Here is a 12188-nt window from a genome sequence, read left to right on the forward strand (position 1 = left end):
CGCCCCGGGGCGCGCGGACCCGGGACAGCGGCGCTCGAGCTGCGGGAGGACGGAGACCGCGGCCGGAGCCGCAGGAGCCGCGGGCCTGCGAAGCCGGGTCCCCGGGGAGCCCGGGGCAGCCTCGCTCGCGCTCTCCCTCCTGGCAGGAGCCGCCGCGGAGCCGGCCGCGCGTTTCCTGCAGCAGCCGGCGCTGGGACGCGGCTGGGGCCGAGCGGCTCCCCGGACCCGGCCTCTGCCAGGACTCAGTCACTCAGACCCCGGCCCAGAGGAGGCAACTCCTGCGGAGGGAAAACTTAGATTCTGCTTTCGCATCTAACTCCTTTCGCTGTGCAAGCTTTGCGGAACCCCAGAGGGTGTCATTTTGCACTTGACCGGTATTTGAGAAAAACTGCAGGGACTCGGCGTCGAGAGGAAGAACCTGGTAAACTTTGGGGGCGGGGATATTTTCTTGGAAGTGACAAGTCGCCTCCGACCTGCAGTTCTGGGCCAGTGACGTCATCCTCGGCTCAGCCGCTCTGAAGGGTCAGGACGCAGCCAAGGGACCAACAGCAAAGACCCCAGGAGAGCCATGGAATCCACGCTGGCAACATCCAGTTCCGCAGCCGGCCCAGTCACCTTCTCCCACGTCTTTGGGCAGCAGTGCCAACTTATGGAGGCAGGTAGGAAGCGTGTCCTGGGGGCAATGGGCGCTCTCCAGGGACCCCAGGGCTGGAGGCCCATGTGCCTCTCATCTGTGCCGAGCTGTAATTTGGAATGTGAGGTTCAGTTAGCTAGTGACGTGCTTGCCAGGCATGTCCACTTTAAAGTTTCTAGGACGTGCCAGGGGACTGGATTGCTGCCTGGACAGGGCAAGTGAGGCACCCTTTGGTCTCACCACCTCTTTTCTTTGTGGCTACCTGGAGGATGTGAGAGGGTGCGTCAGGAGGGGTCTGATGACACAGGGGCTGTGGTAACATTTGGGGGCAGCAGCCAGTCCTAGACGATATAGTTGCCTTTCTGTCCTCTTGCCTCTCTGCTGCTAAGAGTGGTGGTTAAGCCATGGCATTCCCAGCGCCACTGGAGTAGCTTAGGTACTCCTAAGAGGGTCTGCCCCGAGCAGTGTCTCCCAGCCCTGGGCTCCGCTGTGGGTATTCCTCACTAGCCTTGGCTCTTCCATAGAAACCTCACCTTTCTTGCAGAATGGAAAACTTGGTGTGGGCTGCAGCCTTACCCTGTGCCAGCCATCTTGCTAGTTTGTGCAGTCGGCTGCAAAGAAAACTGGAGTTGGGGGAATAGCTTGGTGCGAATGGTCAGTGTGGTGGAACCCACAGGCTGGTGCTTGATCCATGATTTCGATTACGTTGGAGCCGTAAGACAAAGGATGCCTGCTTTCTCAGAGTTCATTCCTGCTGTTGGGGAAAGGGCCATGTGTTTCCTCAGTGGTTTCCTGGGTCTGAAAGTGTTAATCGTGCATTTGTGCTGTGAACCTCTGGAAGGTGGTGAGGAGAGCACTGCATTTAGGAGTCTGGGGGCTTGAGCTGGTGTCGGTGGTGGCACAGCCTTGGAAAACAGCAGACCCTACCCCTACTCCCCTCACTTGAGAATCCGTCTCCAGCTGCAAAACAAGAGAATTGGACTTCAGCTGCCTGGTCCCTCCAGGCCTCAGATTCTGTGAACTCAGAGGAACCCAGTGCAATGGAGAAAGCAAACTTGAACAGTGTTCAAGGATGGGATGTATTTTCATAAGGTGGAGCCTCATGAACTCAGTGAATGAGGGCTCTGAGGTGGACTGCCTGGCTTTGAGTCCCAGCTTCACCTGTTACAAGCTGTGTGACCTCAGGCATGTTACTTAGCTTCTCTGTGCCTGTTAAGTGGGGATATTAGGCACTGCCTCATAGAGTCATTGCAGAGATTCAACATGTTAATACGTACATGGAAAGCCTTAGGACTGTGCCTGGTGCCTAGCCGGCACAGTTTTAGTGTCAAGTGTTTTTAGTGTTTCTAGGAGGCGTGGGGGCTTCCCAGGTGGCGCTAGTGGTAAGGAGCCCACCTGCCAATGCAGGAGATGTAAGAGACTTGGGTTTGATCCCTGGGTCAGGACTATCCCCTGGAAAGAAGCCATGGCAACCTACTTCAGTATTCTTGCCTGGAGAATCCCATGACAGAGGAGCCTGGTGGGCGACAGTCCATAGGATTGAAAAGAGTTGGACACTACTGAAGCCCCCTAGCACACACAGGAGGCATGGGGGGCTCTGGGCAGGCATCCTTCCAGGGCCTAGTCAAGGCATATCTGTTTGCTGAGAGCATAGCTGCCCATGGTTGTAGAAGATCAAAGCACTGATCACCACTCCCACCCCACGGCAGTTTAATTCTGGTTTGTCTCCCACTCTATATACTCAAGGAATATTTGACCTGCAATAGCTTAAGTGCCTTTACTGCTGTTACACATAAGAAGGAGGACTTGAGGTTTTCCTGAAGTTTCACACATCTTTCTACTTCTCTGGAGTTACTGTGGGAAGGCAGATGATAGATTTCTAGAAGACAGCGCTGTCCCCTGTGGCTTTATCCTCTAAGCTTTTGGAGGCCTCCAAGCCTAAATCAGGTCATGGAATTCTCTGTCTCCTTAAAAGAAATCCTTTACGTCAAGCGAGCAGTGCAACATGGAATAATAATGACCAGCAGTCTCAAGGGAGAGCTCTCTCCCTGAAGACAGGCAAGGAGGAATAATTAACCTCCAATTTAAAAGCCCTCACTCAGTTAGGTGAAGGGGGTTGAGAGCAAACACTTTTCAAGCAAGGCATTTGTAGTCCAGTAGGTATCACAAACGAGATATTAAATGAATGTGAAAATGATTCCATGACCTCACAGGGACTCTGTTCGTCACATCTGTTTCCGAGTGAGACACACGTATTCACTGAGTACCTACTACGTGCTTTCTCTGCACAAGGCCCGGAACCACCGAGTCCGAAGAGTTAAGTTACAGCCTTTATGCAAGTAGGTGATGATCTGGTTAGTGGTAAATGTAAAAGTGTATTGAAGAAAAGAGAATTATATAGATTGTGACTTTTAAATGGTTCTGTTTCTGAACAAACATTCCTATATATTTTACATAAGCTCTCTTAATTTTCAAAAATCTTAACCAGGTCATGGGAAAGGGCTCAGGCCTGAGAATGTGGCTCAGACACCTGCTTTCTTCCTGGCACTTCTGATGCTACACGGTGTCCTGGTTTTCTCATATCCTACACCACTGCACCATACACACGTCTTTGTTGCCTCAGGAAGCATTTACAGTGGATCTGAGAGTCCTAGGAAGAACAGAATTCCCACTGTGTGTCCAGATCCATTGCACCTGCTCATAGTAGGGAAGATCACACCTGCCTCCTCTTCATGGCCACCTTGCAGGGAGATGCATATTTCCTACTTAATGGGTGAAGTTTAGATGTTGGCAAAGGTGGGATTTAAACCTTAGTCAGCCCACCCCAAAGCCTGTACCCCCAAAAGGCAATCCCATGGCTTCTGCAAAGAGTTTTTTGTTTTTTTTTTTAAACTATGTATTTCTGAAGGATTTGGAGGAGAGAGCAGCATTTTGAATCTTTCATGGGCTTCGATGCTGTTGCTCACCCTTTCCCCTCTCCATGATCCCTCACCCCACTTCAGAATGGGTCATACTATGACATTCTCTTCTCATTCTAACCCCCAACTCAAATTTCTTCCCCTTTCCTTTGGCCCTAATATGGTAGGTGAGATGTTAATCTGGCCAGGCAAGAATGACTGATGGGGCCACCATTCTCCAGTCTTCCTGCCTGACCTTCTTCAGGTGGGAGCCTGAGGCCATATACCCATTAACTGACCTCACAGTATCCTGCATCACTCTGGCTTCCAGCTATTTCTTGCATTTTACTGAGGATATTGGGAGACACTCTGGGGGGATGGACTGTATAGACTCAAGCTGGTGTACTGCTGGTCTCTGTAGCTGAATAACTCCTTTATATCCTCTCCTTGGACTGCTTCCCAGGTGACGCAGTGGTAAAGAATCTGCCTGCTGATGCAGGAGACACAAGAAATGCAGGTTTGATCCCTGAGTCGGAAAGATCCCTGGAGAAGGAAATGGTAACCCACTCCAGTATTCTGGTCAGGAAAAGACAGGGGAGCCTGGTGGCCTACAGTCCATGTGTGCGTGCCAAGTCACTTCAGTCGAATCCGACTCTTTGTGACCGTATGTACTTGTGGCCTGCCTGGCTCCTCTGTCCATGGGATTCTCCATGCAAGAATACTGGAGTGGGTTGCCATGCCCTTCTCCAGGCCTATAGTCCATGGGGTTGCAAAGTGTTGGACATGGCTAAGCACGAGCACACACGTCCTTGGACCCCAAAATGTTTGACCAAGGTGCCACTCTGACCCTGGCGTTTGGTCCTGTCTCTGCTGAGGGCTCTTGACTCATCCCTCAGCCTAACATTCTGTTGTTTGGGGGACTCCAGCTTTCAGGCCAGGGCTTCTGGGGTCTTTATATCTTGTGGAACTTGCTAAGCTGCCTTTGTGTCATCCTGGTTGATTTCCTACCTGTCCCATTTGGGTGGAAAGCATTTCCACAGAGTCACTGTGCTTGACCAGAAGGATTAAAGTCATTCTGTCCAATATGTCCTGCTGACACTGCAGGAATCCAGGCCCAGCTCAAGGGGGAGGGTGGATGGGAGGAGAGGGCAAGAAGGTGACAAGACCTGATCACCTGGATGCTGCTGTTCTGCATACCTCTGAATTGCAGCTCAGAAGTCACTCACAAGGTTCCCTATTTGCACCATCAGTTCTGGATCAGCCCCCAGCTCCTTACCATGCAGAAACTCAAAATAAATGCAAGTCATGTCTGTCTGTCTGTCTGACAAGTCAGGTCAGTACCTGGAGCCAGGGTCTGGTCATCTTTTGACTTTACTGCCTTGTTCGCCCTGAAGGCTGTCAGCTGAGCCACCTTTCCTGCCTTTTGAACAGTATAGGAATCCTTCTAGGTATATAACCTATATGTACTTGGAAGCCACTTGCCATAGTTGTAACCAAGAGAAGAGAGAACTAGGTTTATGGCATCTACTGTGAGGTGAGCATGTTGGTGGTTTTGCAAAAATCAAACAGATAAACATGAGCCAAGAGGAGAATCTTGTTTCCTGTCTTTTCATCCGTGAGTGTGGGAACACAGCTTTCAGGTTTCCTTTTAGATCCCCAAGGGTGGTCGTCTAGGACCTGCCTGGCTGTTTCTCCTGTGTGAATAGTATGTTTTGACATTTGCAAGGAAGAATTACCATAGTGACTACTGGCAATTGAGTATAACCATAGCAGATACTTATTGGGTGCTTATTCTGGGATGGTCATTATGCTAAGTGCCTACATTGTATCTAGTTTCATCCTTGTCACATCCTCATAAGGCACATGAAATCATCCCCATTTTATAGATGAGGAAGCTAAGGCCCATAAAGGAAAGAAAAGGAAAGTTAGTGGTTGATCCAGGATTCAAATTCAAGGCATCTGGATCCCAAGTATCTACTCTTTCCTGTTCTTCTATCCAGACTCTGTCAAATTTCCCAGCTCCCCCAGGAATTTATCGCCAGAAATGCTTGTTGAACATCCATGCCAGAAAACGTTTGCTGAATGAATGTGGAGTCTGCAGTAACCAGAGGTACCTAAGATAAATACTCTCCATCTTCTAGGAGTTTGTAGCTTAAAGTGGGAGTGACCTATGTCTTCTGTGTTTTCACAATACTATTCATAGTGTGTTGTGTTGTGATTCCTGTTCATCAGTGCCTTCTTTATTAGACCCTCAGCTTCCTGAGGTTAGGAAATCTCATCTTGGTTGCCTTGGAGTCCTCCAGACCTCAGATGGTGTTTTCAACAGGAAGGCATTGACAGGTCTGTTTTAAGTCAAATCCTTTTATAGGATGGCTGTCATCCCTGTGAGAAGCTGTTAGCACAATAAAATGGTGTTTGTGGAATCTGGCAGAGCAAAACCATGGTTATGGTCACTCTCCTTCTCAAGACTGATTCTTCATAGCCCTCAAGTGAGCTTGTGGAATCAAGGGCGGTGGGGAAAGCAGTTTATCCCAATAGTCACGTGGGCTGATCAAGTTGAGTACTTTAAAAAAATAATTTTGTTTATTTTTGGCTGTACGGGGTCTTCATTGCTGCGCGTGTCTAGTTGGAGTGAGTGGCGGCCGCTCTATAATTGCAGTGTGGGCTTCTCATTGTGGCGGCTTCTCTTCTTGCAGAGTACAGGCTCTAGGGCATGTGGGCTTTGGTGTTTACAGCTCCCAGGCTCTGGAACACAGGCTCAGTAGTTGTGACACGGGCTTAGTTGCTCTGAGGCATGTGGAATCTTTGCAGATCAGAGATCAGAGATGTGTATTCTGCAATGGTTGGCAGATTCGTTACCACACAGCCAACAGGGAAGCCCTCAAGTTGAATACTTTCGGGGGGCAGTCCTAAGATGGTGGAGGAATAGGATGGGGAGACCACTTTCTCCCCCACAAATTCATCGAAAGAACGTTTGAACGCTGAGCAAATTCCACAAAACAACTTTGAATGCTGGCAGAGGACATCAGGTGTCCAGAAAAGCAGCCCATTGTCTTCAAAAGGAGGTGGGACAAAATATAAAAGATAAAAAGAGAGACAAAAGAGTTAGGGACGGAGATCCATCCCGGGAAGGGAGTCTAAAAGTCTTAAAAGAGGAGAAGTTTTCAAACACCAGGAAACTCTCTCACCGGCGGGTCTGTGGGGAGACTGGGAATCTCGGAGGGCAACATAACTGGGAGGAAAAATAAATAAATAAAACCCACAGATTACGTGCCTAACGGCAACTCCCAGCAAAGAAGTACCCCAGATGCTCACATCTGCCACCAGCAAGCGGGGGCTGAACGGGAGGAGCGGGCTGCATTGCTTAGGGAAAGGACCGGGCCTGAATGCCCTGAGGGCAATCTGAGGGAGCTAAGGTGAGATAGCAGCCAGAACTGTGGGATAGCCAGAGAGAGAGGGAAAAAAAGAAAAAAAGGTTGGATGCTTTCAACTCCAGGCTCTTCAAGGGAAAGCAGTCTATTGCTGGGCATAGTGCACAAAAGAGGTGGCATCTGCCACTCACTGTCTTCCTCCAGCATCTCCTCTGTGCCTAACTTTCTGTCTTCAGTTTAAAGATAGGGTTTTCTCAGCATCCTGGTGATCTCTTTAGGGTACCAGTACTGTCAGTGACACCCCTGGATAGTACCTTGACCTCAGGAGTTCCCACCAATGGTGCTTGTTTGAGAAGAAAGCAACAGGGGTGAGCTGGTCCTTACATGCTTGGAATAAGCAGCCTGTATAAGAGCCCCAGCCTTTGAGCAGCATGGTCTTCCCACCGTTGTTATATCAGAAGCAGAGCTTGGTCTCTAATTGGTCTATTTCTTCAGAGACTTACTCATCAGAGGCAGGGACACGTGGTTGTAAGATCTCAATTGTTTGGGTTCAAAACTCAGTTTTGTTGTTCACTAGCTGTGTGACTTTAGGCAAGTACCTTAATCTCTCTGTGCTCTGATTTCCTCATCTGTAAAATGAAGATAATTGTTTACTTCATAGGCTGTGGGGCCTGACAGTGAGTTCATATGTGTGATGTGCTTACCACCATGCCGGGCACTGAAGGCATTATGTATAAACATCTGCTGTCTATCTTAGCTCAGGTTGTCATAACAAAATGCCATAGACTCGGTGACTTAAGCAAAAATCATTTTCTTCTTATAGTTCTGGAGACTGAGGAGTCCAAGATGAGGGTGCCAGCAGGTCTGATGTCTGGTGAGGGTCCTCTTCTGGGTTTGCAGACAGCTGTCTTCTCATTGTATCCTCACATGGCTGAGAGTAGAGAGAGAGCAGGCTCTCCTATCTCTTCTCAGGAGGATGCTAATCCATTCACAATGGCTCCACCCTCAGGACCTCATCACTCCCCGAGACTCACCATCACCAACAGGTGAATTTGGAGAGGACACAGTTCACAACACTGTCATTACTGCTGTTTCTTATTAGCACATCTGCTGTTACTGAGACAAAGTTTATAATTAAAGCAGTCCTTATGATCATGTCTTTCAGACTTGTAAAAAGCTCCTACTTCTCCCCTTGGCTAATCATTACAGTTAAAACACACACACACACACACGTACACATACACAGAAACACACACAGAATAATGACTCTTTCTTTGACTCCTAAGGTCAGGAAGCAACAGTCTATGAGAACTTCCACCCACCATCACAAAAACGTATTTGTTTACAAAAGGTCTCATTGGACCCAAAGTACCTGGGGCAGTTCCTATCTCTCTTTCTGATATAATTATCGACAGTATCTACATTCATTCTCTAGCATGTCCTCATTCACATGATAAAGTATAGGGTCAGCCTTAATAAGGGGCAGCTGAATAAATAAAATTCAAATATTAGTTGAAATATGGAGTATCTGATCTTGGAGGAAGCCTTTTAAAGCTAAGAGACAGTCAGTGGAAGAAGCAGATGTTTGGTTTGGAAGTAGGGGCCAGACAAGTCAGGTGAGCTCGGCACCACTTCTCAGCGGTTCTGGGGAGCCATGCCCCCAGCTCTTATTCTCCAAGAGAAACCCGGAGTCCCGATGTTTCCATAAAACCTCCCAGTTCTTGACTGTGTATTACTAAATGAAAGACTGGATTCCAGAGGGTCAGACTCTGACAGCTGTGTCCTGTCCATGGGCCACCCTTGACAGTCTCTGCTTCAAGCCCTCCATTCTCATCCACAGGACTCCGATTCTGGTTCAGAAACTGCTTCCAGTGTGAGTGGTAGGCCTGCTGTATGCTGTCCCGTTCCCCTGCCTTTCCTGGAGTAAACTGAGAGGGGTAGATTGAGGCCCCAACTTCGGTCTATATTCTCTTGCATAGCTTCCTGGAGCCGAGGACTGTCCCAGGCCTGGGGACTTCAGAGCCCTTGTTTCTGAGATAGTCTTGGCATTGCAATAAATACACTTAACTTGAGCTATGATGTTTCCTCCCTCATCTTAGTCTTAGAACCTGGAGAAAATTTGAGAGCAGATAGAGAATAGAAACAAATAGACAGAACATAGTCTGGAGGGTCCAAGACACTCCAGTTTTTGATGTGCGGTTGTGCCAGTCTGGAGTGGGCATTTGGGAACTATCATGCAACCATTAGTGCACTGTCCCCAAGCAGCCCAGGTTGGGGCATCAGGGGGTGGAGCTGGCTCTCTGCTCTTGATGGTGGTGCAGAAGGACAAGAGGGGCCAAATCTAAGATTTGGTGAGTTCGTGGGCGTATCTGAGTAAGAAGGAAAATGGCCTTTTATAGGAAAATACATTAGAGACCCGTCTGTGCCCTCAAGTTTGCTCTTTAGAAAGTTCTGGAATTAAGTGACTGGTGGGTTTCTCATTGGAAGGTAGCTTGGGTGGGAAGAGCCCACCAAGGATGGGGCTGTTAAGGTGCTTTTTCTTGCCCAGGGCATACTTAGTTTTCAGACTTGATCTTGTTACTGGACCTGTTCTCATTAGGTCCTATGTGGTTACTTACTCCAGCTTCTGAAAAACTTAGAGTCAATTTTCCTCTTCAGTCCCAAATGCTCTAACAGATAAACTTTACATTGAGGGCAAAGCTTTTACCCAGACAAGCTTCCTCTTGTTGTTCAGTCACTCAGTCATGTCAGCTGTTTGCAACGCCATGAATGGCTGCATGCCAGGGTTCCCTGTCTTCACTAACTTCCAGAGTTTGCTCAAACTCATGTCCGTTGAGTCAATGACGCTACTTAACCGTCTCATCCTCTGCTGTCCCCTTCTCCTCTTGCCCTCAATCTTTCCTAGCATCAGGGTCTTTTCCAGTGAGTTGATTCTTTGCATCAGGCGGCCAAAGCATTGGAGCTTCAGCTTCAGCATCAGTCTTCTAATGAATATTCAGGGTTGATTTCCTTTAGTATTGACTGGTTTGATCTCCACTGTCCCAGCTTCTTCTGCCCTTCTCCAAATGAAATGGAATGGCTGTAGGTGTAAAAAATCTGAAGGAAAAGCACATTCTTCTGTGAGGATCCTCCTCTGATGTGGCTGGTGGGTGAGTGAAGCCCCGCCCACAATAGGAATGGCCAGACAGCAAAAAGTGAGAAAGGTGTCCATACAGATCAGTGGGAAAGTGAAAGTCGCTCAGTCGTGTCTGACTCTTTGCGACCTCATGGACTATACAGTCCATGGAATTCTCCAGGCCAGAATGCTGGAGTGGGTAGCCTTTCCCTTCTCCAGGGGATCCTCCCAACCCCGGGATCGAACCCAGGTCTCCTGCATTGCAGGCAGATTCTTTACCAGCTGAGCCACAAGGGAAGCCCAAGAATACTGGAGTGGGCAGTCTATCCCTTCTCCAGCAGATCTACCTGACCCAGGAATCAAACAGGGGTCTTCTGCATTGCAGGTGGATTCTTTACCAACTGAGCTATCAGGGAAGTCAACAGGAAACCTCAAGGCAATAGCATTACTTGAAGTCTTAAAACCAACAATGTGATGTTTGGACTAGGGGAGATTGTAAAGGTCCCGCTGTGAAAGACTGTGAATGTGTAAAAATAATTTAACGATGATATACTAGGTTTTCCACCTTCCTATTCCTGCCTCCACCTGTTATAGTGGTGACATTTGGACCTTGACAAATAATCCATTTCTAGTTTTGTTATAGTCTTAAACCACATCATTCTTTTGAACATTGGCTCTTTTGACCAATTCCAATCTCATCTGTCTTTCTAAGGATGTACGGAATGAGCTAGATGAAACAGACACAGTCTTGTTTTTTTTCCCAGAAAGGTAAATGTGTTTTCATTGGTCCTTTATATTAACTGTCCTCCCTAGAGCCCTATTTACTTTTTGTTTTAATCTGTAGTGTCTAGTGTCAGCGCCATGAGAGGAGGGAGACCCAGCCTTGAACATCAAAGGGACCATCAGTCCAGTGGTCTCCCATCTAAGAAAGAAGACAAAGCCACGAGGATAGCCAAGTACCCAGGCTGGGCTCCACTTGCATTTCAGGACTTCTTAAAACTTGAAATCTTCTCTTCGATCTTCCTGAAGTCATTATCAGTTATCCCTAGTGAGGACAAGTTAGGACACTTGAAGAGAGGGCTGGTTAGGGAACCCAAGTGTAGGGAGCCGAGGGGAGGTTTTTTCCTCCCTGCTGGTCCAGGGATCTAGAGGGGTGATATGATACAGGAAGAGAGCCAATTCTGGGAGAGATGGTGGCTTGGCCTTGTTTCCTAGGTTAGAAGTGAATCTAAAAAGGAATTTATGCGGTGGGTTCTTCTGAATTTCTGCAGTGACCGCATCCCAGGTTGGGAACCCCAGGGGAGACAGGACTCCAGAGTGTGGTCAGAGCTCCCCAGCTTTGGTCATAAGAAACATGTGGGCCACCCCTCAGGGCTCTGGGAGACCCAGGTGTCTACCAGGGAGCAGAAAGATCTGTTTGGGGACAAGGCAGGGCCTACCACCTGCTCAGTGCTCCATATGAAGCCTCCTGAGTGGAAGAACTGGGATTTGGTCTAGCCAGAGGAGTGGAGGCTGGGGAGACAGGGGCAGAGCTGGGACATGTCCTGGGATGCTAGAGGACACACACCATCATCAGCACAGAGGAAATCTGTAGCATAGAGACAGGTAGGAAAGGAAATAGTCCCCTAGAAAGAGAACCCTCATACCTCCTTCCAGCCTCCCATGGTCAGCACGCCCACTGCCAGTTCAGCAGTGGAATATTGACTAGAGAAAGCCAGGGTTTGAAGAGTTGCCTTCTAGAGACCAGGCCAGTGATAGATGAGATGATCGTAAGTGGTTGGGACCAGGAAGGACTATAGAGGAGTCTCCACAATTTTTAGTATCACTGTGTCTAGTGTTACTAAATTAGACGAATTGGATATAGATTTCTAGGTTGCCTTATTCTTCTCTCAGCATTTTGGGTATGACATTCTTCTGGCTTCTATTGTTGCTGTTGACCTATATTAATTTTGGAGCTGTTTCTCTTTAGGGTATCTGCCTTTTCTACGAATTCATTTTTAAAATATTTGTCCTGGAAGCTATGTAGTTTTACTACATGTCTGGCAATGGATCTAATTTTATTCATCCTGTTTGGGGTTTGTGCTTCTCAGATCTGAAGATTGATGTCTCAATTCTAGAAAATATTAAGCCATTTATTTCTTTGAACACTGATTCTCTCCCATTCTTTCTAT

At 48.1% G+C, this 12188-nt stretch overlaps 1 protein-coding gene across 2 annotated transcripts in view; it reads left to right on the forward strand.

Moving 5' to 3' along the window:
* Window positions 1–421: 421 nt before the first annotated feature.
* The window catches only part of KAZN (kazrin, periplakin interacting protein), a 1309958-nt gene continuing 1298191 nt past the window's right edge, over window positions 422–12188 (forward strand). For both annotated transcript variants that reach the window (XM_043485112.1, XM_043485113.1), the window contains exon 1: window positions 422–659. In XM_043485112.1, coding sequence (XP_043341047.1) covers window positions 569–659 — 91 coding nt within the window. In that variant the 5' untranslated portion in view covers window positions 422–568. The remainder of the gene's footprint in view (window positions 660–12188) is intronic.

This window comes from Cervus canadensis, chromosome 13 (assembly GCF_019320065.1).
Source record: "Cervus canadensis isolate Bull #8, Minnesota chromosome 13, ASM1932006v1, whole genome shotgun sequence".
In the NCBI taxonomy this organism is placed as follows: domain Eukaryota; kingdom Metazoa; phylum Chordata; class Mammalia; order Artiodactyla; family Cervidae; genus Cervus; species Cervus canadensis.